This window comes from Colletotrichum graminicola, assembly GCF_000149035.1.
Source record: "Colletotrichum graminicola M1.001 genomic scaffold supercont1.44, whole genome shotgun sequence".
NCBI classification, from domain to species: Eukaryota; Fungi; Ascomycota; class Sordariomycetes; order Glomerellales; family Glomerellaceae; genus Colletotrichum; species Colletotrichum graminicola.
Window position 1 is genome coordinate 112,238 of NW_007361048.1, and position 27,667 is coordinate 139,904.

A 27,667-nucleotide genomic window follows, 5' to 3' on the forward strand; every position below is an offset into this window, starting at 1 on the left:
ACTGGCTGATATTATTTTTGGCTCCTGAGATGCAGTCTGCATTAAGTTTGCTTGACAAAGGTTTCTTGTCTTCAGTTGGAAAGGGCATCGGAAGCCAGACCTGCCAAATACAAAGCTTGTTTGAGCAAGCGAACAGACCTTGTTGGCTGCAGGTTTGAACATTTAGGCTTGGATGTTACTTTTTCCGAACAACTGTAGACGAGCCCCAGAAACTCTTGCAAAGTCGTGCAAAAAGATGTCCCATGCTGAGCGCTATACTTCCTAGACTAATGCACTCTTTCGTCCGTCGGCGGATTTAGAAAATTGCCAGAGCGTTCGGGGGAGATCCAATCAGGCAGGGAACGTTCATCGGCGCAGAGGTAAGCAGGAAGGTATACCGGCCCGTCTTTTTACAGTACGCCGAGAGACGACTCAGATCCCACAGCTCTCCGATGGGCATGCCGAAAAGGCTCAAGAAGTAAGTGTGTAGAACTGGGGGCAATGGTTAGCGGCTGAAAAAGCTTGATAGACTAGACGCTAGCTCTCCCTCGAACACTAGCGAGACTTACCAAGGCCGGTCATATCCGCTGTGGTGCCGTCGGGATGCAACGGGGGATACGCCTCGAACGCGCTCGCATCGCCAGCGACCGCGGCAAAATGCTTGTTCCAGAACCATTTGGCCGTCTCCTCCGTGCCATGCACGCCTGACAGGGTCATCTGCGCCATCTTCGCAAAATCAACTGGAGTAGGGTTATCAAACATGGAAGTTATACCCGTTCTCAAGAGGAAGATGTCGCCCTCCTGGAACTCGACGCCCTGGTATGCGGCCACGGTCTCGATGTCCTCAACGGTGATACGGTAGCCATCCAAGGGGTGGTAGTCAATTCCTTTCGCCTCGGCATACGCCTTGTAGTCGATCAGGACGCCGCGGCCCACGACTCCGCCTCGCTCGTGCCAGTGGTCAATGGTCGGCATCTGGTTGTCGGCCGTGGAGGCGGCAGACAATGCCTCCTGGGTCGGCTTCGCGCCGTTGTAGGCCAGACCAGTGGGTTGGTGCTGCCAGTGTACGAGGCTGTCCCATTGGCTGCTGCCCTGGGTGTTGAACTCCAACTCGTCATCCCATCCAAGTCCTGGAGACAATCCACTGGCCTGTAGGGAGTGAACATGGTGCGCTGCCGGCCTACGTCCTGGGATGTTGAATTTGTTCAAACTATCCAACGGCCAACTGTGTCCATGTCAGAGATTACAGTCTCGCGGCCCAGGGGTAGGCGATTTGCCGAATCAAAACAATAGGTATGACCTACTTGAGAGAGATGGAGACACCATCGCGGATTTCCGCACTAGCTTTCTTTATGACTTGGGGAGTGAGTAGGTTCAGCGTCCCATAGACGTCTTTCTTCCCCTCTTTATCAAATATGCCCCAGGCGCAGCCTTTTGGCATGCCCTCCACTGGCGGGAGGTCGTCATAGTCGGGAAGGTTCAAAGAAGGCATGGTTGTTAAGGTTGGCGATCTTGCAGAAGGCGCATGTAACTTGGCTCACGAAAAGAGTCATTCGTACAAGCTTGAAGAACGGGATTCTGCATTACTCATATAGGGCCTGATCGGCACCGCCGATATCATTTGACACTTCGAATAAGGACCGGTATCACAGACCATGCACCAGCCACAAGTACCAAAAAACTCAAATCGTGCCGCACTAGGCCAAAAACAGGAGGGTACATCATGATTTCAGTTCTATATTACAGAACTCTAAAGATATCAGAATAGGCCACGTACCGTGACCTTTTTTGCTAGAAATCTGCCAAATCCCCCGCTTTCCCCATACAAATTGTTATCAGGCTCCAGACTTAGGTTGAGTGTCGGAAATAGACCAATAAGGCAGGTACTACTGTTGCCTACTGCTGCTAGCGCGCCTGCCCACTACTGCTAGCACCTAGCTGCTAGCGCTTACCTACTTTACATAGGGTTAGGGTTAACGAGAGTTTGATGCAAGGTCGAAGGTTAATTTGGCGAATGTACTGCCAGGACCCCTGCAACAGCTGTCGCCAGCTGTGTCCCACTAGCACCACTACTGCCAGCGCCTGCCCACTGTTGCCAGACCTACCTACTGTTGCTAGCAACAGTGGGCAGGCGCTGGCCTATAGAAATAAGCCGGGAGCTGAAAAAGGCCAGGATCAGAAGACTTATGTAATCATTCTAGTTAAACTAATTATATCTTTTTAATAAGGTCTCATTACACACCATACCGTATTTATATCTTCTTTACGTCCTAAAGAGGAAATTTTTGACTTTTTGACACAGTCGGCCTTGCAGGCTGCCGTATTGTCCCCCCCCCCCCCCCCCCCCCCCCCCGGCCCACTTCTCCGCCTTTTGAAGCGGCAATTCGACTGTTATGGATACACTTCAAACTATTGAACGTTACGACAAGCGAACACAACAAGTCCATGGCGATCTTAACACCGGCCGGGATGATAGTGTATCCTTGTTAAACTTCGAATGGCTTTGCCGAGATTCCACTGGGACTGGCCTGGCTCGGCCTGGATCCATCACATTTCTGCTTAAATATCTACTTTCCGCTGGGTTGGGTTTCACTGTTTTTGTCATTCGTCTGGACCCCCAACCGTTCCTATTAACTTTACTTACTGCCAGGCTGTAAACTGTCACTCTAGACGCCCATCATGTCTGCCCCTCCCATCGCATCAGAGACGCCTGCTGGGGGCGCTGCCCTGGACTTCATGGCACTCAACAAGAAGTACACCGAGGAGAAGGAGAAGCGCCAACGGCCCGACGGCAACGCCCAGTACACCGAGATCGAGTCGGACGCGCGCCTCAGCAAGCTTGCCCAAGACCCCTGGGTCAATCACGAGGAGCTCAACGCGCGACCGGCCAACCTCGCGGACGGCGACGAGGTCAAGGTAATCGTGCTCGGTGCCGGCTTCGGCGGCCTGCTGTTCGCCATTCGCTTAGTCCAAGCCGGTCTCAGGCCCGGGGACATCCGTCTCGTCGACACCGCCGGAGGTTTCGGCGGCACCTGGTACTGGAACCGGTACCCCGGTCTCATGTGCGATGTCGAGAGCTCCATCTACATGCCGCTGCTCGAGGAGACCGGGTACATGCCGAAGCACAGGTACGCCTACGGCAACGAGCTGCTCGCGCACGCGAACCGGATGGCGGAGACGTGGGGCCTGGCGGACCAAGGCGTGTTCCGCTCGCAGATCAAGAGCTGCGAGTGGGACGAGGACGAGAAGCGGTGGAAGGTCGTCATCGAGCAGGATCGCGGTCCTAACGAGGCGCCCGTCACGATGACGGTCCGGTCCCAGTTCGTCGTCCTGGCGAACGGCATCCTCAACCACCCCAAGGCGCCCAAGAATATCGAGGCCTTCGAGGGCGACATGTTTCATTCCGCCAGGTGGAACTACGGTGTCACTGGAGGTGACCCAAACAACCTCGAGAACCCGCAGCTGACAGGCCTGGAGGGAAAGCGGGTTGGCATCATCGGCACTGGAGTCACCGCCGTTCAGCTCGTGCCCCAGCTGGCCAGGTGGGCCAAAGATCTCTACGTCTTCCAGCGGACACCCGCGTCGGTGGGCGAAAAGGGCCAGAGGCCCATCGACCCAGAGGAGTGGAAAGAAGATCGCCAATGGTAGAGGCTGGCAGAAGCGCCGCAGCGAGAACTTCAACATCTACGTATCGGGCGGTGAGGCGGAAGAGAATCTGGTCGCGGACGGCTGGACGGCATTAAAGGCATACAAGGCAACCATCGCCGCCCCTCAGGACAAGCCGCTGGGCATGGCAGACATCCCCGGTCACGTCGGTGGCCTGCTCGCGGCGGACGCGCCCATGTCCGAGCGGTTCCGGCGTCGCGTGGACGAGGTCGTAGAGGACAAGACGACGGCCGCGGCCCTGAAGTCTTGGTACCCGACGTGGTGCAAGCGGCCGGGGTTCCACGACGACTACCTCCCGGCGTTCAACCTCCCCAACGTCCATCTCGTCGACACGGACGGCAAGGGCGTGGACCGCGCCACCAAAGGCTCGCTCGTCGTCGGCGGCGCGGACTACCCGCTGGACGTCGTCGTGCTGAGCACGGGCTACAGGGCGCCCGCGGCGAACATGGCCGAGCCCTCGGGCTGTTCCAGCATGACCATCAAGGGCCGTGGCGGGGTCCTGTTATCCGACAAGTGGCACAACAAAGGCCCGTCGACCCTGCATGGCGTCCTCACCAACGGCTTCCCGAACCTCTTCCTGACCGGCCCGCTGCAGGTCGGCGCGACGTCCAACTATTCCAGCGTTCAGGACACCCTGTCCCAGCACTGCGCGTACATCGTGACCGAGGCGATGAAGCGGGCGAGCAACAGCACCGACAAGATCGCCCTCGAGGCGACCGTTGAGAGCGAGGAGGGCTACTCCGCGCTCCACATGCAGTACGCCGCCTGGTTCGCCGGCATGGCCATCTGCACGCCGGGCTACCTCAACAACGAAGGCGAACAGGCCCCGCCGGAGGAGCAGATGAAGATGGCAAGGGGGACGCCGTTTCCGCATGGAATGAACGCCTTCACCAAATTCCTGGAGGACTGGCGCGCCGAGGGCTCGATGAAGGGCGTGGAGGTTACAGTATAGGTCGAAGCAACTCGAACAACCGCTTCAAAGCATGAAAAAGACTAGGATCGCCCAGATTGTGTATGGATCCAGGAGCCTGGAGTCAATTCAATACCTGATCCAGTCCTAACTTGCTGGGAGGAGTTGCCGCACAACAGCTTGACAATGTTCCCCTGCCCAAAAGAGCAGAGACTAGACTTTACTTATTGAACATTTTTATATGGCGGATCTGGACCCTGAGTGCGCATGGGACAACTCCCAAGTCACTATCTTATATTCCGAACATGATAGGGCGGCAACCGCGACCAAGTTGAAATTCTGTGTGTAGCAGAACGTCCGCAGGTAGTCCGAGGCTTGATACGGAACGGAACTATCACGTTTGTAAAACACAATCCACCCCAAGGATGCATTCCTGCTTACACTGCACATGTGTATGAGCCGTGGGATTGGGGGGGGGGGGGTCTTCCATCCAGGCAATCATCCATGTGAACAGTCGAGAATGCTTTACAAACTGTTTCGACAGTTCACCTTTACGACATTCGAAACGGCCCTAACACGGTTCTACCTCGCAATCATCCACTTTTGATAACCCCCCCGATCCCTCCGTGCGGCCGGCAAGAGCTTTAGAAAATCTTGTCGAGGATCCTCCCACCCCCATCCAGCCGCTCGGCCTCCTTCCTTAGGGCCTCGGCCCTGAACTTCCTAAAAGCGGTCTCGATCCTCGCGCGGCTCACGGGGTCTCTGTTAATGGTCCTGGACGCAGCCGAGGTCCCGGAGAGGAAGCCGAGCTCGCCGCCCAGGAAGAGGCTCCCAAGGCCGAGCAGCGAGTACGTCGCGATGTCGCCGGCCCTCGTCGGCGCCAGCTCCTCCGTCAGATCAGGTATAGGTTCTAGTAGCCGCGCGCGTCAGCAAAAGCAAAGGGTGGAGGGGGAAGCCTATGTCGAAGGGGAGAAATAAAAAAAAGTTCGACTGTCACTGACCTGTCCTCCCGTCTGCAAACTTCACGTGCGTCGGCTTCTCTGCGGCCCGGAAGGCGGCGAACATTTCGGCGCGCGCCCGCCTCAGCCTGGAGGCGAGGAAGATGCCGAACCCCAGGCCGATGGCGGAGCCGATGACGGCGTGCGTGCGGACCTTGTTGGCGGCCGTCTTGAGCAGGTCACGGTCCGAGTCGAGTAGGTCATGCTCGAGATGCTTCTCGGCGATGGCGGCGAGGTCCTCCGAAGGAGGCGACTTACGAAAAGCAGCCAGGGAGTCGCGAGACATGTTGACGAGGTTGCGTTCTTTGTGGTCTTCGTTTCGACTTTTTGATTCTGTCCCGGGGAGTGATTGGATGGTATGGTCCACGTTCTCAGGAATACCAACCGAGTACATAGGAAGAAGAACACTTGCTCTGTTCCGGAAAGTGGCAACGATCAAAGAAGACACTACTGATATCCTACGAGAGAAAGCAGCGTGGGCGGATGCCAGCTTCGGGACTCTTCTAGCATGCAATGACGTGCAGCATACGTGACCGAGCTGCCCCCTGACGAGTTGTTGGGCCGTGCGGAGAAGCTTCTCGGACACAGGCGGTATTCCAGCAGGTTCGACCTGAGTGAATCTGTTCAACGAGCTGTTTATTTGATAATACACAGTTCGCCCAAGAGGGTATGGACTGACAGGGGAGGTCGTGCATGGTTCATGCTGTTCGCTCGTGGATGAGCTTCACAGGTGTCACGAAAAGCAGACAGTTCGCAATTAGCCTTTATCCCGTGTAGGCCATAGAGACACATGCGAGGATGCGCTGACAATAGCTGGAACGCAGACAATTCTTGTTGCTGTCACGGCATCAACGCGTCTGAATCTCAAGTTTAGCAGTTCAATACCACAGCGAAATACTAGCAAGTGAACAAGGAGAATTCCACAAGCATACTCATTTTGAAGTTTGACCGGCATTACTTCACAACTGGAAGGGTGGCCGAGTTGGTTATGGCGCCAGGTTAAGGTCAGCTTAACATCTGTTTCCTGGTGGGGCAACCCGCGCGAGTTCGAGTCTCGTCCCTTTCATTTTGCATCTTCCCCCCTCTTCGTATTCTGCCCGCAGCGATATATTTCTTCTTGTTCTTTGTACTGCGTCTCGAGCTAGGTAATAAAAGCATACAGATAGACGATTTCTGGCTCTGCGTCCGCATTGCAGGGCTTGGCGCAACTAATACCTGATGCTCTCATGACGAGATGCATATCCAGAATAGCAATGCTCATGAAACGATCACCCAAGAGGGTATGGTGGGTAGGTAAGGCAATTGTACACATGGGATAGACTAAACAAGACAGGCATTCAATACGTCTGTTCTGTATCTACATCTGTTTAGTGGGCCTCGGCATGGCCGGCCTAAGGGAAAAGGGAACGACACGGCACCCGACGCCCGTATCGATCAGTAAGCTTCTGGTCCACCATGTTTCAACGACATTACGAGTTCAGCTTGTACACAACCAACCTAGTTCCATTCAGAGAGAACCTATCATTCTGATTTCAGACATACGGCCCGGAGGCGTCATCCTGCTCACCAACGCCATTCGCCCAAACCGTGGAATCCTAAATCTCCAACTTGTTTTGTTTCTCCAAAAGTCCACGCCGGGCCACTCCGTGAGCCTTTTTGATTGTTTTGCCTCGCATCTCCCCCGACCAACACCCGCAAGCTCCAGAGAGAGTTCGATATGTCGGGATGCAACACAGCCTTAAACCGCTATTCCAAGCCCAAACCCCAGCGGACAAGTACACAAGCCCGCAAAGGGACTTCGCACAAAACAAGAGGTGCACAACGCTCTTCACCCCCGTGACGACAAGCAAACGTAAACGACAGGGGTATTCGGAACTCGAGACCAACTGCTACCAACCAGCCAGCCAACCATCAAAGCGAACGAACAGAACAGGCTTGATTCTCACGCAGGATGGTCACGAAGTCAGAACAAAAAAACACAGCGACAAGCAAACTAGAAGCTAGGAAATCTCTGTTGGGGCGAGTCCCGTGTGGAAGTAGACAAATGAAGGGGCAACCAAGTCAAGAGAACCATCCGAAAGCCGACGCCCAAGACAAGCCCAGATGTCCAAAGAGAATAACTCGGGCCGCAAAGCATGCAATCGTCGTTCTCGTGACGTCTCACAATCGTGTCCGCTATCCGTATGCCTAAGATCAAACAAGTCCAAAGAAATAAGTGTCATTCGCCCAGGTATCCATCGTTAAAGTGGCGGTGAGCGAAAACGACGAGAGAATCTTCGATGTATAAGCAACGAGACAATCGTGAGGGCTTGAGCTCATGAATACCTTTTTCGGATATTCATATCGCGTGCGAGAGCGGATAAGCCGTCCATGTCGTCCCACCCAACACTCTACTACACAGGGTATTAGCCAACATGCTTTTCCAATACGCTACCCAGGGAACCTTACCTGAGGAGGGGCACCAGGGGGGCCCTGCGGTCCCGGGGGGCCGTGAGGACCAGGAGCACCGAAGTGAGCAGGTCCGTAGGCGCCGGGGCCGGGGGGGGCAAAGTAGTGAGGTGGGGGAGGGGCAGGACGGTAGGGGGTACCAACACCAGAGTTGTTTTGGCTGCGGCCCCAGCTCAGACGGACACGGGAGTTTCCAATAGGGTATCCCTGCATCTGGTTGATGGCCATCTCGGCAGCGTGACGGTGAACGAACTGAACGAAACCGCAGCCCTTGCCAGGAGGGATCTTGACGTAGGTGATCTCGCCAAAGCCCTGGAAGAAGCTACGGAGCTCGTCTTCAGTGACGTAGCCAGACAGGCCGCCGACGAAAACGGTAGTGTTGTTGGGGTCGGTGAACTGGTTCATCTGCTGGCCGGGAGGGTTGTAGGGGGCGCCATAAGCACCGCCGTACTGAGCAGGCGAGGGAACCCCGTAGAATCCCTGCTGGTGAGGAGGCAGGCCGGGAGCCATCATCTGGTTGCCGTGGTGCTGTTGCTGGTACGGGCCGCCGTGGTTGCTGCTGTTCTGGTCAGACGGGGTGTGCATATAGCGCCAGGGCAAAAACAGCTTACCGGTTCTTGGGGGTGGCCGTGGAGATGCGCATGGGGCGGTTGCCACAATAGACTCCCTGCATCTCGACGAGAGCTCGCTGCTGGTCCTGCTCATCGGTGAAACGTACGAAGCCGTAGCCACGCGATTGTCCCGACATGGCATCCGTCATGATCTTAGCAGACTTGCAAGAGGGGAACCGCGCCTGGAAGAGGGACACAAGAACGTATTCGTTGACTTCGGGGCCGAGGTCGCCGACAAAGATCGAGTACTCGGGACCACGGTCGTCACGTCGATCGTTGATGCCGCCCCCAGAAGCCCAGTTGAGCTTGAAGGCACGGTTGGAGTTGGGAACGGGGGAGCCGTTCAAGGTGAGAGCCTTGCTGGCAGCCTCGGACGAGGTGAACTCGACGAAGCAGTATCCGGCGTTGCCGGAAGTCTTGTCGCGGATGACCTTAACGTTGACGGGCTCTCCGGTGGCGGTGAGGAAGACGCCCTTGATGAAGTTCTCATCCATCCATGGCTCGAGCTCGCCCATCCTGCGCCACTGTTAGACCAAAACCACGGAGAGAAAGATATGCACCGTTGCTGACCAGAGGGTGTTCTTATTCGCGTCCTGTTGGTTAGGGGCCTGCACGCTGCCGGGAATCTCTCCGGAACCGTTGTTACCGGGGAAGGGCATGCCGCCAGAGACGGGAGTACCGAAGCCGTCGCCGTTGGCGTTGGGAGGAGGGGCTCCGTTGCCCTGAGCGGGGTTGTAGGGGTTGATGCCATCCATTTTCGCGGTTGAAACTGACTTGAGGTTAGCAAATCGAAGGTGGTCGCCATGGTACAACTAGCGGACCAACATACCGTTCGAGGATTGGTTGAATGTTAATAAAGTCGGAACTAAACTGTCCCAGCCTGCAATAAGATTTGTTGTTCCTGAAAATCGAAACAGAAAGTCCTGTATTCAGAAGCAAAACCGAGACACCAAAAAGCACTCTGGTAAAAAGTCGATTCTCTCCGACGCCTGCACGCCCCGCCGTAAAACCGAAAGATCGAGATGTCGCGGGGTATTGGTGCAAGAAATGGTACAGGCACCAACAAGAGAAACTGAGCGATGCTTCAAATTCGACTTTTGGGTCTCCAATATTTGCGCCGTGGCCAAGTACTCTCACTGATCCGAAAAAGGGTCAAAGGAAGAATCCGAAACGATTGGACCTAAATGGTGGTTAGCATCGCAAGGGCAGAGTGTGGTACACTAGCACGCATCAGGCAGCAGTCATGGTCGCAGTCGTAATGTTGGATATGTCCGGGTATTGTGATTCCAACGTTGCTCGACGTTGGCAGTCACGTCCGAAAGAAGCTGATTTGGCGCCAGAATTTGACGTTGTAAGGCTTGCAGTTGTCCTCTTGTGAACGGCCCCCAGAGAAGTTGGGCGTAGGCTTCTCGACCCCAGAGACGGTAGCGCGGAGCCGAGTGACAATCGGAGGCTGATATGGCAGTCCATCCGTGATAATATCCCGAGTCGCTGTGTATCGAGAGCCATTGGGTACGCAAACTGGCGTATCCCGTCTCGACCACGGTATCAATCCATAGTATATGAGGCTGGTTCGGCTCAGGTATGCAAACATGACTGGAGACATACAACCCACGTTCACGCAGGTCTGATTGATGCCGCTTCGCCGGATGTCTCGCCTCTCCTTCACCCGCTCCGCCACGCCGGCCCGAGCTCCGAAATCATCTCTGGCACTTCACGCCTGTCGCGAGGTATCGTGCTCCGGCGGCACAGTACTGACAGTACGGCCTATCCAAAACCCAGATACATTGTCGGCAACCAGCGCCTCTCGGGATACTGACTAGAGCTGTGCTGAACGGCGACGGGGGCGAGGTAAGACCAGGCTTACGGAGGCTGTCGAGGGCGAGAATCGAAGCGTAGTCGTTGTCGAGTGCTGATGAAAATCAAGGCATGCTAGTGCGCTCAAGCTAGTAGTCGACGGGGACGACTTGGGAGAGGACATGTCGAGGCTGAATAGCTTCGGCATTTGGTTGGAGATCGACGTCCATGGTCCAAGATGATCTACGATGCATAGAGGGGTTGTGCGATACACCCAGAACCGCAATTCCATCTTTTCTGATGGCTGCCACCACCGCCGCCGCCTGTACTCAATACCACCAGAGTTTCAACCGTGAAACCGAAGTCGGGGATGCGGCGTCGAGGTCCATGGCAGAGGGTTGCCGAAGATGCCGAGGGCCGGGAGGTCGGGCACGAGTTCATGATTTGCGACTGCGACGGCGACTGCGACTGCGACGAGACGAGACGAGACGAGACGAGAGGGAATGACGGGAACGATCAAAGGAAAAGGGGGTCGATTGATGACTTACTTTTGGGCGCCAACGAAAAAAAGACTCTCTTTGTTTCCGGATGACGAGGAAGAAAAAACCGACGTGCGACTCGTAAGGAGGGTGAGGGTGGAAGAAGGAGGAAGAATTACGCAGGAGGTTTTCGTGTCTAGGGGGATTTTAGGAGGGAGGGGTGTTAAACGACGTGGGAGGGAAAAAGCGACAAGGGAGTTGCGCGCAGAGAATTTTTTTTTTCCGGCGGGTGGTAAGGGCCGTGGGGGGGATCTGGCTCTGGTAGTGGTGACGTGAGGTGTGGGAAAGTACGCGGCAGCGAAAGCAGCAGCAACAAGAAGCACGACTTGTTTTTTTCGCAGCAACCGAGACAATCGCTAGAAAGGATGCTTCGTTCTGGAGGCAGGAAAAACTCGCAGCGCAACGCAGAGCAGAGCAGACGAGACAGATAGACAGCAGCAGAAGAGGCAGAGAGGTGCAACTCTAAAGGAAAAAGAGGAAGAAAGAGAAGAATCGATGTGGGCAAGAGGGGAGGGAGGGGGTTAGGTGGAAGAGGAGGAAGGGAAAAGTCGAAGGGAAAGAACAGAGGGAGACCACACGGTAAGGCAGGCCGGGTTCTCTCTCTCCAGCGATGGGGAATAGGTACACACACACACACACACACACACACACACACACACGCATACATACACGCGCACGTCCGCACGCACTATAGAATGTGGGTTTTTGTCGGCGAAGGGGAAGAGAAGGGAAGAAAAGGGCGCGCGACCTGAACTCTACGCAGGTAGCAAGTAGCTAATGAAAGGGGAAGGGGGGGCGTGTGATTCGTATTGTGTGTGTATGTGCGCTGCTGTGGTAAGCTACGTACACCACATTACCTACCCAGGTAAGTAGGTAGGTACGATGTACGGATAGTGTGGATGGCGGTAATGGATGGTGTGGGACGAGGGTCATCCAAGATCGGAAAAAAGACTGCTGAGGAAAGGACGAAGCATGCACAGGTACCATGTCATCTTTGCGAGGATATTTTAGTGGTGATACGGCAAAAGCTGATGAGCGCCCTTTTGCTGCCGCAAAAAGCATGAGAGTGCTATAATCAGACGGTACTCAGGCGACTAGTGATAAGCAACTACGGGGTGGTTTTTCTTCCTTCTTCTTCTTCCCTCCCCCCCTGTCTGTCCTATATCTTGTTTATCTTGTCTTTCCGCTTTCCATGTTCATGGCAGACAGAGCTGAGTTCCCTCCAGGTAGGGATGAGGAAAGCAAGCCTGTTCCGAGGCAGAAGGATACTTGCTACCTGCACAAGTACCAAGGTAAAGGGGTACGTATACTGTAGAAGTACATCATGTGTTGCCTAGACTACACTATCTTGGTAGGCATGTAGGCAGTAAGGAGTAAGAACAAAAACAGAACAGTCGACGCAGCATATGCCGACTGGAATGGAATGGGCCACAGCTCGTCCATGTGCTAGATTGGGTGGGCCCGGCGTCGGTGCTGATGCCGTGCGTTGAGCTGGGTAGCAGCCGGGGCTGCACCAGCGAAGCGAACGAAACGAAACCTACAGAGAACAAGGGACAGCCGACTTCGAAAGCACGCCGGCAACAGACGGACTGACGCCAGCGAACTGCTCGCCAGGTACGAATGCTATATACGTGGTCCGTGAACTCGAGCTACGGACGGAAGCATGCACCACCCATCAAAACTCAAGAACGCACAGTATCTTGATTTGTTTGCATCTGCTTTGCTACTGTCGTCTTGTCTTTTCTATCTTCTTGACCTAATTAGTCATTCCCCGATATACATCGTATATCACACTGCGCACTTGTCATGTGGGTGGGTGGCCTGGGGCATCCATCCATCGCGGCTTTGAGACAGATCGGCGGGCGAGCGAATGAGGGAAGACAGGGCGCCGGAGAGGAGGTGTGGGCAGGAATGGAAAGAACCCGAGAGGCACCGCGCAATTGGAGGCTGACTGTTGTGGCAAGTGCTGACCTGACTGGTAGGTATGTATCCGTACACGTACGGAGTACATGTTTGGCAACCTGAGGAGTACAAGTACTCCAACCCCGGGGAGGACGAGAGAAAGAGGTCATCGAGGAAGGACCAAAGCAAGCAGGTGGCAGGCTGACTGACAGGCAGGCATGCAAGTGCCTTCCGCCCACTTGCTACTTCTTTTCCTCTTCCGTTGAGATTGCCGAGGGAACATAGCATGCATTGCAATGGGAAAAGGAAGGAAACCTCTTGCCCGCCTATTCATCTTTTCTTCTACTCCCTTCGTACCCAATTGATGGAATGGAGTGTGCTTCGTCGAGGAAAGGATACAATCGGGGCATAGCCCCAGGCCACCTAGGTAATCAGGCTAGCTACATTACGTACGCACAAGTTCATTCATGTGAGAAAGTCCAGCAACGGACGACGGACATCCATCCATGGACTTGACCTGACAGGGAAGACAGTCCCATCCCGGCCCTTGCCTCAAGCCAAGCCCCTCCCCTCCTCCCCCGGCTGTCTTGAAAACCTTGTTGTCGCTCTCATCGAAGCTCTCTCTCTCTCTCTCTCTCTCTCTCTCTCTCTCTCCGCAAAATGCTATGCAGCACCCCTCGCCTTGACAACAGCCTGGCGTTTATACACTCCGGATTACTCTCAATGGACGTCTGTCGTTCTTAACGAGGAAAGGTGCGGGTACCTGCAATGCATGCATCCATCTCTGCTCTCGGCACAATTCATTCACAGATTGACCTGTCACGCCTGTGCCTCGACACAGGGCAGGGGGCCAATCCCTCGGGCAGATCTTACGGGGGCGGGAGAGAAACGCTAAGCAAAAGACGTACGTATTCGTAGCTGCCCTACTATGCCGCCGACGCCTGTTCCTGCCTAGTGTACACGAGCTGGGGGGTACGTCCGGCGGGAGTTCCGGTACGTACCGATCTCAACGCGAAATGGCGTCACGGCATAGAAGTAGGGAAGGAGACCAGGGGGCCTCCCTGCCGAGAACTGGAGATGGACTCTCACTGTCGTAGGTAGGCTGCACCTGCCTGTCTTGTACCTCGGAAACGCCATCGCTGCATTTACACGATGATGCATGTTCAAGACCAGAAACCACACGTCTTATTTGACAGAGCATGGCCAGAAAAACGTTCGACCGACTCTCCTTCAACAGCCACCGGCTCATTTTGACCGTCAGTCCGAAAGCATCATCATTATCATTGTCTTTGCCTCTCCACCACCTCGTCACTCCTCCATCTCCGAGTCCGCCCTTAGTTGCCGTCTGCGGCCTCAACAAGAGCAAATGAGCCGCAAGCCTGTACCAACTATTATCCCCTCTTGCTTGCGTTCCTAAAGATGCGCGCCTGCTTAACGTCTTTGCTATCCTTCCTGCATCCAATCCGACAAAAAAAGAAGAAGAAATGTGTCGCCCATGCGATGCTCACTCCAAAGTCCATCCGACTCTCGTCGGCTCTCATTCCAAATGTTCTCGTCGGATCGAGCCCTAGACACGTCGCTTCCTTATTGAGCCGCTGGAAGAGCGCAAATAATGGGATGGCGGACGCGAACGACACCACCAGAACAAGTCATATTTGAGACACGTCGTCCTCATTCCTTTTCCAACCACTCCACACGCCCCCCTCGTCAACTCCGAAATAGACATGCCAATTTAACCCAAGACGAGCGGAGATCAATCGATCCCCAAGCCATGCTAGAGTCAGTCGAGCGAGGCAAGTGCAAGTGAAGAAGGGTGTGTAACATGTCGTGCTAATAACCTTTGCTGCAGCAGTCAACCAGTTCGGCGTCGCTAGCTGATTGCACGCCCACCAGCGTTTCGAAACAGTCCAACAGTGTCAGTTCTGCTGCCTTAGTCCATGGGCATTCCTCGTTCGTGCTGTCTCGCTGGCCGCTGCTGACGGGCCCAGCTTCTGTCCCGTGCATGCAATCAATTCGCCTTTACCTACTCCATCGTCTCTCACGGCATCTTATGCGGCCCTGACAGAACCACCTCGCCACTTTCACTTCCTAGCACCCTGCCAGGTCAGCCTCGAATCCTTGACCTCACGGGTCCCTGTACAAAATATACCGTACTTCCCAGTCCCGTCACTACCATTAGGGCCGTTCAGCAGCGAACCCAGAGCTGACAGTCAACGTCGTTGATACCAACCGGCCAACCTTGGCCACGCAAAAGACACGTCAACGGAACCTTTCCTCGTTTCTTCATCGATAAGCCATGGCTCCCTTGCCTCGTCGCAGCCTCGTTCCGTGAGTGGTCAACATCGTGTTGCACCTCCCTTAGCGCCATGCTCTTCCCCCTGAACAGGTCCCCATTGGCCCCCATAGGTAACGTTGGCAGGACCGTCGGCGGTCACCTGCTGATTTTCTCGGCCTCTGAGCCTTGTAAGGGCGCGCCATAGCTGTGGATCACCTAACAAAGCCCTGGCGGCCAGGGCTGAGGCTCCGGCCCCTCTCTCCTTTACGAGTTGTGGTTAAAAACGGGTTTCGCGTCTTGGATAACACGCTGGCCCCTTCGGCAGAGGGGCGCGTACCTTGTTGCACATGACGGTCCGCCCGGCTTTACTGAGCCGAAGTTTCGGGATTTGGCTGTGCCTACGTGCTGGTTCGGTGCCCGAGCGCCGCCCAACGGGCGATCCTCTAACTCGACAATTTCGAAGGCCACCGGTTCGCCTGGCAATCTTTGATTTCCGTCCATCGGACCTTCGACGTGTTAACAACCTTTTTTGTACCTACAGTGCAGGAGACACGAATCGCACAACCATGGGCCCCCGACTAGCTGTTGCTCGTTCATAGTGCCTCATTGGGCGAATCCGCAAGCGTGACACCCTGTTTTTCAAAAAGTGAAATCATCGGACGGGGGTGGTGGGGTGTGGCCGCAGAAAGGGGACCTCCACTGCTACCGTGGATCGAGGTGTGGGAAGAATGAGATCTCTGATTCTCTTTCTATCCCTTCTGACTGGCCGGAGAGGTTGCCCGCCACGCGGTCTGGCCATACCCAAGCGAGGCCGACTTCTAGTGAAGGAACCAAATTGGCATATTAATGCCCACGGGTAAACAAGGTGAGTCCCGATTCTGAAATCCCTTTCAAGACTTTCTTCCCTCTCTTGCTTGTCGTCATGCTGATTTGGGCATTTCCTGATCCCTGCAGATTATAGTTGATGATGCTCATCCATATGATGCTTCTCTGCATGGTCAAGGTCGAATCATAACACAGTTCCAGCCGGCAATCTCCGCTTCGTGTGCTTTGCCGACTTTCCTCGTCTTACCAAACCATCCCCTGTAGCGCCCAACTAGCTGTCACGCGTACAGGCTTGTTCGGCCAAACTTCCCGTTGACGAGCTATACGATAGTTTCTCAAAAGGGGCCCGCTGGCATTCGTCCCTGTCGACGCGGCATGCAATACTACGACGCAGTACGCACATCCGGGACTTAGGGGCCACGAAAGGAATGTCCGTCCATGTACATCATGTCCACGAGCTACATTAGCCTCGATGCTAGCCCCAGTGCAGGACGGTTTGCTGGTCCGGTGGTCTCAGAGCCGTGACCCGCATTCTCAGCAGCCCAAGGGGCTAGCAAGGTTTAACATGTCTCAACCGCATATCGTCGCGACGAATCACTGAGGGCCTTTTGCAATCCCACAATACTTGCAAAATGCACGACTTCCTTGATTTGGACGTACCTAGCGCATGCTGTCCACACATTAGAGAGGCTCGAGGGGGTTGAACGGCAGCTTGGGCCGTAGCTCAGTTGCATTCAGCTCACCTCAGGCCACTTTTAAAAATACAAGCCAACTGGTGCTTCTGCAGCTGTCATCTGATGGCAAGGGTCGTAATGCCCGCAACGCCCCTCCCGCCCCGGCCTTCAGAGCTCTCAACCAGCCACACTCCGGGGAACAACGAGCGATATTGATCGACGATACCCCTGTCCACAGGTCTTTTGCTGTTCGACGCAACGAACCATCTAGTGTATCTCGTGCCTTCGAAGCGCTCATTAACCACAGTTATCCCAGTTTTGCATGTGTCAGCATCCAGCTTCACGGCCTAATAAGTTACATCGTCGGCATCTCCTGGCCTGACTGGTAATCAGAGTGTCCCCTCCACATGTCACGCAGGACAGCAGTCGTTCTGCTTACTCTCCAAGCGGGGTCTGTTTTTGGGGCGTCGCCAACTTTGATGCTTGGTTCGCACTCTGTTCCGTCAGCAGCAGGTGGACTATTTGCTTGCCATGCCAGGGCAGGCGTAGGCATGGCAAGGAACCGTGGCAAATGGGAGTACTTGTAGTCAGTTAGGTTCGAATCCTATCGGCGTCACATTTTGGGGTTGTTGGCACAACTGCTTCTTTGGAACAACCTTTGCGCTTGACTCGTGTCTCTCAGAACCGATCCGTCTCTAAACTTTTATCCCACCTGGAACCCAGCCATTACGTAGTCGTACACTTATGCGATGCATCTGGTTCTCCTACATATGTGCAGACATATCAGGTGTAGCCTTCACTACTAGAGTGCGTCAGTGAGGCTCAGCATAACCTCAGTGGCCCGTCGACGACATGGCAAAAGACGCGGGTCTACTGCTTGAGGCAATGATATCGCATCTATTTCCAAAGTCAATTGGGTCCCCGTATCAAGCTGGTCCTGGAGAAAAAGGACTGGGCCCAAACTTTACTTTGAAGAAGCATATTGTATTTCCGGTGAAATGAGCTAGTTAGTGTTCGTCCATGCTTGATGTTGCAGCCTGACAGAAACGGACAGATGGTTGAAGGCTGATGAAAGAACCTTGCTTGGGATAATCAGTGTTGGTTTTCGCTCTCTCCTCTCTTTTTAATTTCTTCCTATTCCCCACGTTTCTCTCTCCAGGTGCGAATCTCTACTCTGTCAACCTTCCAAATCAAGTTACTAATAAAGGGCAGTCCCTTTGGGGGTCGCGCAGGTAAAACAATATTGAGCATACATAGTCATAAAAGTTAAACTTCTGAACGGTACCTCGGAGGGGGGAGGGTGTTCGCATCGGTGCACGCAGCGATAGTTTGTCATGTGAAGCTGACTTGGGTGACGGGAACTTAAGGCTCTCTCCTCTTTTCCCTCCCGGGCCGGCCGAGGCTGGTGACTCGACCGACCGGTTAGCTGGCAGTGGCTGCGCAAATATCAGCACGTTGCGGATGACATCGACGCGTTGGGCAAGCTGCTTGCTGTCTCCTCGAGGCGGCTCGCACGCTTCGGGGTCCCGGTCCATACTGTGTGTAAGAGGGTAGCGCCCCGGTTAACTCGCCGGGTGGAAGAAGGTCCTTGATGCAATGGCTTGTGTCGTGCGTTGAGGCTTGTGTAATATCCAACCTAGTGTGTGTGTGTGTGTGTGTGTGTGTGTGTGTTCGTCAACGGCATCGCCATGCTGGAGGAAGTCCAGGCAGCTTGTCCTTCTCCCGCCACCCCTCGACAGAGAGTTTCTCAGGTGGCGGCGGTCCCCATCGGCTGCCTGCGGGACTCAGAAAGGGCTGTCAATGAAAACTCTGCCAGAACGCCATGCTCCTCGGAGGTGTTCGGCCATCAGTGACTAATGCCAGCGGGACGGACGAACCGAGGGTGCCGCAAGACTAACCTGGCGAGTTTCGTCTCGTGCGGGTCTGCGACTTTCTCGTTCAAGATTTGGCAGGGCCTTGAGATTGGTGGTGGGTTGGTTTCGTCTAAAGAGGTGTGATGGGAGGGCTGGAAGGGCCGGAAACACTAAGGGGAGTTAGATTGAGGATGCCAGCATGTTATAAGGGTGTCTGTGGGAATTTGGTGATTAGGTGAGGTTGGCGGGCCGAGGCCAGCGGTAGTGTCTTCGAGACTGGGCTGAGGTGAGTTGTCATGGCGTTGGAGGATGCAGTTCACTGCGAAGTGGTTCTGTATGAATGTACGTAGGCATAGGGCAACAGAGGGGAGGGGAGGACGCATGGCCGGGATGCAGGATGGTTGTGCGCGGTACATACGTTATTGTGTGATACCCTACGGCTATAGTAATTAAACCATCAAGAATACCTGGATATCCCCATGCTATTCCTTCTTCAACCTTGTATTTTATGAGTACCGAGCATGGTACTTTTACTGTGTTTCATGACTGTGTATGGTTGGTATTGTGTACCTTTGCAATCTCAAGAGGGGCCGCATTTTACTAGCAGCTTAGTAGCTTACCAAGAAAACTAAGAAGAGCTGTTAAATGTAGGATCTGAAGTATGATTTTCCTTTCCCGGCCCGTCGTGAAAATGTCAATAACTATTTACACGACAGCGTGGCCTTGGCCGATGTAGATTCAGAGAGCTCGGCTCTGGGAGAGGTCTTCCGCTTTGAGAGAAAGTTTGACGGGTTAACAGAGTGAGTCGTGACCGATAGACAATTGGTTGTGTGACTTATATCGAAAGTGATGGATGCCAGGGGTTGAGGCTCTTGGTTCTTTATAGTGCGAGGGAAGATCACGGCTCACGACACATAAACTTCAGGGGCTTTCAGTTGAACCGAGAAGGCTTTTTCTCTATGGAGGAGCAGTGGCTCGGTGTTGGCACCGGTACGGGCGGGAGACAACGTGGTCGCTCCACGGGGCCTCGCAGCCGTAGACTAAGTAAATGTTGGGATTTTCTAGAGAGCGGCATTCTAGCCAGTCGTCGGCATCGGCTTATGTTGAGATGAAGCCAACTCCAAGATACGCGGAAATCTAAATGTGCTTGATGAAAGCTACTATTGAGTTATAATGTTATTGTCGCGCAGGTGCGGCAGCGAGATCCTTGGTCCAACCTCGTGGTAGTATGGGCGCGGACACTATCGAGCGTCCTATTCTGTGGCAGAGAAACTCACTCTTTGATTCCCTGAACACAGCATCCGGGGGTCAATTCGGGCCCGCTTGCTTGATCACTGCCTGAAGAAGTAGGCCCTGGGCTCCTCAGCCGTCTCGCTGACATGCACTCTGGTTGTCCTCTATCTATTGAGGCACAGGCAGGCAGGCAGCATCCTCATCAAACAAATCATGTCTATAAAGTTACTCGTAGTGAAGAAGTCAATGCTGATATCCGGCTGCTTCTGAATGGGATCGTATGTTTTGCACCTGGGTTTTCCTAGGCCCTATCTCGAGGTTCTGCTACGGAGTTGATGCTCCAGTTTATTGTGCAGATGCGTACCAGTACGAGTCCATCAAGTAACTCCGTGGGCATATTGCAAGGATTTGCTTTTTGATAAGATGGGTACATTGCCTCCCAAATAACCGGCATGGAGCTTCAAGCGCTCTCAGGTGAAACATCCAAACTCACACTCTTCACCTCAATTACATCAACTTTTTGCTCCACGTCGCTTTCTAGCCAGATGCGAGAACAATGGTGATATAAAAGGTTCCCAATATGTTATTGTTTAAGTCTACGTGGTAATATCAACCCCATCTGACGTGGTGATGGAAAATGGTACGGTTTGTTACCTGCGTGTTGATCTTTGCAACATATCTAACTAATATGCCAAGGCCATGGTATCATAACACTTGCGCTCATGCCATCAACTGCACAATGGTCTTTAAAGCTCAAAGACTCTCATTTGTTTTCACGCATAATAAACAATTGTTGAAGGTCTGAACTGTACTGGGTGCCTCCATGGCTACCACGGTAAATATATGCTTCATTCACTCCTTTAACGCCAGGCTTTATGGTGAAGTCAAATACATCAATTATTTCAGTCTGAAGTTACCAAGCGTTCTTTGAGTCTTTTGCTATGGGGCTTGTGGGAATTCGTCTAACAACTCTCAATAAGTTTCGGGTAATGCAATGGGACTAATAGCTTTGTGTGATTACATCTACCTCCTCAAAGACTTTTATGAGTTTGAAATTCCAATACCTGGCTGTTATTATCCTCCTAATGTAACAAATCCCTAGATGTGGTGTCATGTGTCTTCAGCCAGCAGATTTAAAGGGCTGGTACCAACAAAAGAGACCATGGCACTCGCCTAGAGTGACAATGTTGTGAACGCATTTGCTAAGACGTGACTCAGGAGACCCCAGGTAAGATGGATGAAGCGGGCACCACCTCATAACTGCAAGGGCTCTCGCCTCAATTGAAAAAGATGATGCGGTACAGATGGCTGCACCCGCTTTGAGAGTGTTTGTGTCCTTTCCCCTTTTCTAAGTCTAGCCAGAGCCTTTTCTCTCCATCTCTTCAACCATCCTTTCTTCCTCTCCCTCTGGTTAACCCTCCCTCTTCCCACTCAGCAGAACTATGACACACTACTCGGACGTTTCGAAACAACGGTAGTAAAAAAACAACAACCAATACTTGAGCAGAATTCCGTCGACACGTCTCGTTGGCAAACGCCTTGCGGTCTCGACAAGCCGGGTTGTTTCGGGGAAACGCAAACAAGCCCGGACGGCTGTTACTAAACCGGTTTCGGAGCTTGGCCACACTGTGGCGTGGCGGGTGAGCGTGACACAGGACGGCGCCCCCCCCTGCTTTTCTGTGGGCATTTCTGGAACATCCGGGACTCGCAGCTTAATCAGCTCAGGCAGCCGGGAGCAACGTCGACCTTGGTGCGGATGCAACACGTAAGGTACATTTACATGTACCTCTGCATCTCCCTCTCCGACATCACAACCATCTATCAACGCACCATCGACGTCGCCACAGCTCCTTCAAGATGTCGGGCGAATCCCCCGAGGCCAAGGAGAAGCGGCTCGTAGGGAACGTCCAGATTCGCATCCTCCAGGCCGCGAACAAGGAGGACAAGCTGAACGAGCTGCTCACCAAGTACCTCTGTGCCCTGCTGCTGAAGGCGACGAGTGACTATGCGTCCGTTCGTAACGAGGTGAGAAGACCCCCTTTTCTTCTGACGGTCAGGAATCTCATCGCATCATTCCAGGTCATTCAGTTTGCTGGAAAACTAAAGGGCCTCATAGTCCACCCGAGGTATGATGGTCTCAATGGCGGTGTCCCGCAGGTCCTTGTTCCGAGTGCACTGACAGTGGTGACAGCATCATTCTCCCCGTGGAGAAGCTCATCGACCAGTACCAGGAGGCCGAGTCTTCAATCCTCCGCGTGCTGGATATCTCATTCATACAGCACAGCATCCTCCGTCTGGACGACTACGATAGACGGCGTCTTTTCCCCAAAGTGGCCAAAGGCATTTCTTCGTCCAAGCATGGCCCCACCCAAGCATCCATGTTCAATCTTCTCCTCAAGATCATCCCAGACATCCAGATTCCCTCTCGCGGCAGCGAAGAAGATGCTGCCTTCAGAGAAGCAAGCGGCCTATCCGACGATGCCGACGCACTCTTCGTCGCCAAGTGGCTTGGCAAGGTGCTTCTCCTGCGTATTCCTGGCGGTGTGGAACCCACACGTCAGGATTTCGAGAGACTGAACCCAGCCCTGCTGGCTGCGGATCTCGACTTCCTGAAGCCTGAGCAGCGCGACACCGCGCCGTCATTCCAAAAGATGCAGGACCTGCGGCGCAAGATTGCGCACTTATTGGCCAGTGGCGCCTTCAAGGACGAAGAGAGGCTGCTGCCCGCTCTCTCTGCGGCGGCCAACCCGGACTACCAGGTCTCTCAAGCCGGAGAGGACATTCTCAAGAGGATGACTATTGATTTCGAAAAGGCGACCATCATCGAGGAGTTGTATAATGCACACGCCCGACTACCCGCGCCTCACCGCATGAGAATCCTGCCTCTCCTTTCAAAATCCAAACTGGCCACCACCATGCAAGATAACATCTTGTCTGTGGTGACTCTCGACTTCGGCACAGAGACGACGTCCATCGCCCCGGCCCACCTTCAAGCAACCAGCGGCCTCGAGCGCACGAGACTGCACAAGGCACTATTCTACTTCCTCAACTGGACGGCGACCATTGGGCCTACCCAGGCTCCTTTTACCATTGGGCCCAAACTCATCGACAAGATGCGTACTTACGTCGAGGAGCAGGGATGGCCTGTTCCGCGCACATTATCGGCAGACGAGGAAAAGCTTCGCGCGATGGCGTACGATCTACTTGGCGTCCTTGGCGCAGGCAGCCCCTTCAGCCTGCAGGACAAGCTCCACCTTGTCGGCTGGCTTTTCAGGTCTCTATCCGAGGACCCCAGCGTTGAGGCGGTGTCCGCCATCGAAGGCTCGCTTTCGGGACTGACCAGGAGCTTCGACCCCAAGACGGTCAGCGGCGCGGGACGTGGCAGCGGCATGATCAGTCTGATCTCTCTCCTTTTGCACTACATGAACCTGCCCGAGGACAACCCTGCCGTACGAAGCGCGAGATTCTCGGCCGTCAAGTGGGCAAACCAGACGATCGCGTCATGGGACGAGCGCGGCAGATGGATCGATATCCTAGCCATTGCCGGCCGCCAGGGCGAGCGCACCGAGGTCATCGAGGAGGGTCGTAAGGGGCTTGACCCGTGGACGTACCGCGATAGCGAAGCGCACACGATGCCGGACTGGATCAAGTTGATGACCTACTTCTTCTGCGAGAAGATCACCGACGACGCCACCAGTTCTGAGTGGGCCAACTCGGCACCGCCGAAGCTTGAGTTCGACGACAGAAGGACGATGCAGAACTTTGAGGGCGAGAAGATGTTTGCATACCCCGTCGCCGTACAGTATGTCAAAAGGGCGCTGTTCATCGCGGCACTGCCCGACTTCCCCCTCGTCCCCGGCTGGGCCGAGCAGCTTGACACCCGAGTGCACAATGACATCAAGACGCGGGACCAGATCAGGGCCTACCTCCGCTCCGTCGACCAGGAGCACGTTGGCCTCTTCATCAAGATCTGCTTCGACGGAGTTCGCCTGAAAGGCATGGACGGCACTGATCGCATTGTCGAGAGCTGTCTCAAGCACATGGTGGACGTCGCGTCGCTTGCGCCCGCCGGCACGATCAATTATGTCGCCGGTTCCGCCTATCTCTTGCAGAAGTGCACGACGGCTAACAACAGACACATCCGCGCTGCCGCCGCCCAGGCGGTTGGGATCCTGCTTCCTCACCCCCTTAACAAGGTGGACTTGGCGATTCCCGACGCAGTTCCGCATCAGACAAGGAACGAGAACATTCAAAAGTTCCTCCGTGACCTGAAGGTCATGGTTTACGGCTGGGAGAACTCGTATGGTGCTACCGCCAACGCAGTCGAAGGGTCCTTGCAGGCGTTTGGCCACATCTTCTCCAGAGCCGTCTACTACGGTCTGCCCATACCCAGCGACGTTCACCTGCCTCAGAAGCTGCTCATGGACAAGTCACATCAGCGACCAGCATTGGAGGATGCCATCTTAGACTGCTACGCGGAGCTTTGGACTGCCGGCCTTTCGCAGTACATCCCGGATAACGTTAACAACTTGACGGCGGACTATGTGATCGAGAGACTCACGGAGAAGGCAGTGGCCGGAAGCGACAAAGCAATCTTCGCGCTCGGCCGCCTGGCACTTGCATTCAACGAGCCCAACGAGGAGCCCACCCCCGAAGACGGCCTGTTGTACCCCTCGAGCAAGACGTCAGGCATCGACAACATCCTGCGTGGCCTCTTTGCCGTCCATACCAGAAAGGAGACCGAGATCCACTTCACCGTCGGCGAGGCCATCACTGCGGCGATTGCTTGCTGGGACTCGGACTTTGTCAAGCTGTCCATGAACGTTGACAGCGCCGAGGGCCCCTGGAAGAAGACCAAGCGCAGTAAGAGAATCACCGCCGTCCTCGACAAGATATTCAAGGACTGCAAGACCACCAAGCCCTCGCTCCTCAAGGCTTCTGGTATTTGGCTCTTCTGCGTCGTCCAGTACTGTGGTCACCTCGAGGAGGTCCAGTCCCGACTTCGCGAGGCCCAGGCCGCTTTCATGAGACTGTTGAGCGCGAGGGACGAGCTTGTCCAGGAAACTGCTTCCCGCGGCCTCTCCCTTGTCTATGAGAAGGGAGATGATGATTTGAAGCAGGACCTCGTCAAGGATCTCGTCTCCGCCTTCACCGGCAGCAGCACCCAGATCAAAGTCGAGGAAGAGACCGAGCTCTTTGAACCCGGAGCCCTGCCCACGGGCGAGGGCAAGTCCGTCACCTCGTACAAGGACATCGTCAGCCTGGCGAACGAGGTCGGCGACCAGAGCCTGGTTTACAAGTTTATGTCTCTTGCGACCAATGCTGCTACCTGGTCGACTCGATCCGCGTTTGGCCGTTTCGGCCTGAGCAACATCCTCTCCGAGTCAGAGGTCGACCCCAAGCTGTACCCCAAGTTGTTCCGTTACCGCTTCGACCCGAATAGCAACGTGCAGCGATCCATGGACGACATATGGAAGTCTCTGGTCAAGAACCCGAACGAGACCATCAGCGAGCACTTTGACGCCATCATGCAGGATCTGCTCAAGAACATCCTCGGCAAGGAGTGGCGCGTGCGTCAGGCCAGCTGCGGCGCCATCTCTGACCTCATCTCGGGACAGCCGTTCGACAAGTACGAGAAGTACTACGCCGAGATATGGACCGCCGCACTCAAGGTCCTGGACGACGTCAAGGGATCGGTCAGGGAGTCTGCGCTCAAGCTGTGCATAGGCCTGACCAACACCATTGTCCGTCAGCTTGAAGAGGGAGGCGCCTCGTCGTCGGCGCAGGCCATGCTCAAGCAGGCCCTTCGTTTCCTCCTGTCCCCTAGCGGTCTCGAGAGCGGCGTCGAAGAGGTCAAGATGTTTTCCCTCAGGACCATTATCGACATCTCTAAGAAGGGCGGTCCTAACCTGAAGCCTTTCATCGTGGACTTCATCCCGCCGCTGCTGGGTCTACATAGCACCATCGAGCCGGAGCAGATCAACTATGCCTACCAGAAGGTCAGTGAGAACTCGCGCGATCAAATTGATAAGTTCAGGGCGCGATTAGTCAACCAGTCGCCAATCTCGGAGGCCGTCGACAACTGCCTCAGGCAACTGGACGCCGACGGCATGAAGCAGCTCGCACCCAAGCTCGAGGAGATTATCAAGACGGCCATCGGCATGCCGACCAAGATCGCCTGCGCTAGGCTCATCGGCGATCTGGTCATGCGACACGCCGTCGACTTCGAGCCAGTGTCGTCCCGGTTCATGCAGTTGCTGGAGAAGCAGTGTCTGGACCGTAACGACGAGGTCAGCAAGGGCTACGCTAAGGCCGTGGGATACCTTATGCGCGTCGTCCCCGACGCGTCCAAGGAAAGGCTGGTTGACAAGTTCACCGAGTTCTACTTCACCAGCGAAGACGAGGCCCGGCGGGCCAAGGTGTCGGATGTCGTCCTCAGTGTCTCGAAGCTCGCTCCCGATCACTTCAACGCGCTGGCGACCAAGTTCGTTCCGTTCACATATATGGGGATGCACGACACGGACGAGTACACGCGCAAATGCTTCGACGAAGTGTGGAACCAGCACGGCGGCAGCTCCCGCACCGTGGCGCGCTACGTGCCCGAGATCGTGGGTTTCGTCAAGAGGGGCCTCGAGGCGCCGAGGTGGAACCTGCAGCACACGGCCTGCTTTACCATCGCCAGCATGGTCAAGGCCGTGGCCGCCTCGAGCGATGCCACGGGCGGCCAAATGTCCGAGACGAACCTGAAGCAGATCTGGCCCGTCATGGACAAGGCGCTCGCACTCAAGACCTTCCCCGGCAAGGAGAGGCTTCTCGAGTCTTTCCCTCAGTTGGTCGGCAAGGGCGTGTCGCTGTGGAAGACGGACGCGGCCGTCGCCGCACAGCAGAAGAAGATTGCCCTCCGCGAGGCGAAGCGCAACAACGAGGACTACCGGCCGCACGCCTACAAGGCGCTTTGGCAGTTTGCCGAGCAGCGCGAGGACCTGGACCTGCTCGACGACATTGCTAATGTCGTCGACGGACCGCTCGACGACTTTGTCGACGAGGACAGGATGGACGTCGACAGCTCGGGAGACGCGACGCGCAAGGCTGCCGTCAACGGCATCGAGGCTATTGCGAGAGGCTATAATCGTGCCCAGATGAAGGAAGACGCCGGCGCCGTCCTGAAGAAGGTCTTTGAGCTTCTGAAAACGCGCCTGGCCCACCCAAAGTTCGAGGGCATCAAGCGCGAGGTCTGGTACGAGTGCGTCAAGGACCTGATGGAGGCTGCCGAGAAGCCGTCGATGGTGGCGGGCGGGGGCAAGGAGGTGGCGCTGGCCTATCTCAAGAGCCTGGACCCTGAGTCCATCGACAACGGCACTGAGGCCCAGCGCACAACGCGGGCTGTTGCCATTGGCGGTGTTGTCAAGGCGATGAACCGGGGCGTCTTTGGCCCAGCGCCGACGACGGAGGAGAAGAAGGGACTGGTCGACATGGTAAAGAAGGCGCTCGCAGCGGAGCGTTCTTTGGAGGTACAGAAGCACCTCAAGGAGGTACTCGGAGAGCTGGAGAAATAGGCGACGAGAGCGAGAGGACGGGAAGGAAAGGCAGGTTGTTTCCTTGGAAGACGTTGGTATAGACGACGGAGGCGATACCGACGAATTGGCTCACGGGGTTGTGATACCCCCTTAGAATCTTGCTCTTTACAATGCCAATGGTTGAATGATGTTGCTGCCGCGTGGTATTAACCGTGTGGCGTGATTATCCCACGTGTATTTGAGTGCTGTCAATGATGTTCGCTATCAAATAATAGTCGAAAGACTCATTGAGATGGGAATGACGGAAGACGCAAGAGGCCAACTGGTGAGAATCAGCCCGAATCGAGTCGACAAGTTCTTCCGAAAGCACTGGAAGTGTATCTATGTTGAACATCCAGGTCAATAGCCCAATCTCTAGATGTGGTCTATAGAACTGAGAG

The 27,667-nt window shown here is 54.9% G+C and overlaps 5 protein-coding genes and 1 non-coding gene across 6 annotated transcripts; 3 read left to right on the forward strand and 3 right to left on the reverse strand.

Moving 5' to 3' along the window:
- Window positions 1-295: 295 nt before the first annotated feature.
- On the reverse strand, window positions 296-1,471 carry GLRG_08996 (uncharacterized protein; the record flags this gene model as incomplete). The annotated part of the gene is made up of 3 exons (XM_008099681.1): window positions 296-471; window positions 549-1,204; window positions 1,284-1,471. The coding sequence occupies 3 exons, from the start codon at window positions 1,469-1,471 to the stop codon at window positions 296-298; spliced, it is 1,020 nt and encodes a 339-aa protein (XP_008097872.1).
- A 1,187-nt stretch (window positions 1,472-2,658) lies between these two features.
- On the forward strand, window positions 2,659-4,597 carry GLRG_08997 (cyclohexanone monooxygenase; the record flags this gene model as incomplete). Its single annotated transcript, XM_008099682.1, has 2 exons — window positions 2,659-3,623; window positions 3,649-4,597. The coding sequence occupies 2 exons, from the start codon at window positions 2,659-2,661 to the stop codon at window positions 4,595-4,597; spliced, it is 1,914 nt and encodes a 637-aa protein (XP_008097873.1).
- Window positions 4,598-5,199: 602 nt separating this feature from the next.
- On the reverse strand, window positions 5,200-5,839 carry GLRG_08998 (uncharacterized protein; the record flags this gene model as incomplete). The annotated part of the gene is made up of 2 exons (XM_008099683.1): window positions 5,200-5,465; window positions 5,557-5,839. The coding sequence occupies 2 exons, from the start codon at window positions 5,837-5,839 to the stop codon at window positions 5,200-5,202; spliced, it is 549 nt and encodes a 182-aa protein (XP_008097874.1).
- A 681-nt stretch (window positions 5,840-6,520) lies between these two features.
- On the forward strand, window positions 6,521-6,619 carry GLRG_13219. Its single transcript has one exon. It is a non-coding gene; the product is annotated as a tRNA-Leu (tRNA).
- A 1,324-nt stretch (window positions 6,620-7,943) lies between these two features.
- On the reverse strand, window positions 7,944-9,367 carry GLRG_08999 (RNA recognition domain-containing protein; the record flags this gene model as incomplete). The annotated part of the gene is made up of 4 exons (XM_008099684.1): window positions 7,944-7,946; window positions 8,002-8,557; window positions 8,613-9,128; window positions 9,183-9,367. 4 exons carry the CDS (start codon window positions 9,365-9,367, stop codon window positions 7,944-7,946), a joined length of 1,260 nt encoding a protein of 419 aa, XP_008097875.1.
- Window positions 9,368-21,567: 12,200 nt separating this feature from the next.
- On the forward strand, window positions 21,568-27,266 carry GLRG_09000 (proteasome component ECM29; the record flags this gene model as incomplete). Its single annotated transcript, XM_008099685.1, has 2 exons — window positions 21,568-21,836; window positions 21,902-27,266. 2 exons carry the CDS (start codon window positions 21,568-21,570, stop codon window positions 27,264-27,266), a joined length of 5,634 nt encoding a protein of 1,877 aa, XP_008097876.1.
- Between the last annotated feature and the right edge of the window lie 401 nt (window positions 27,267-27,667).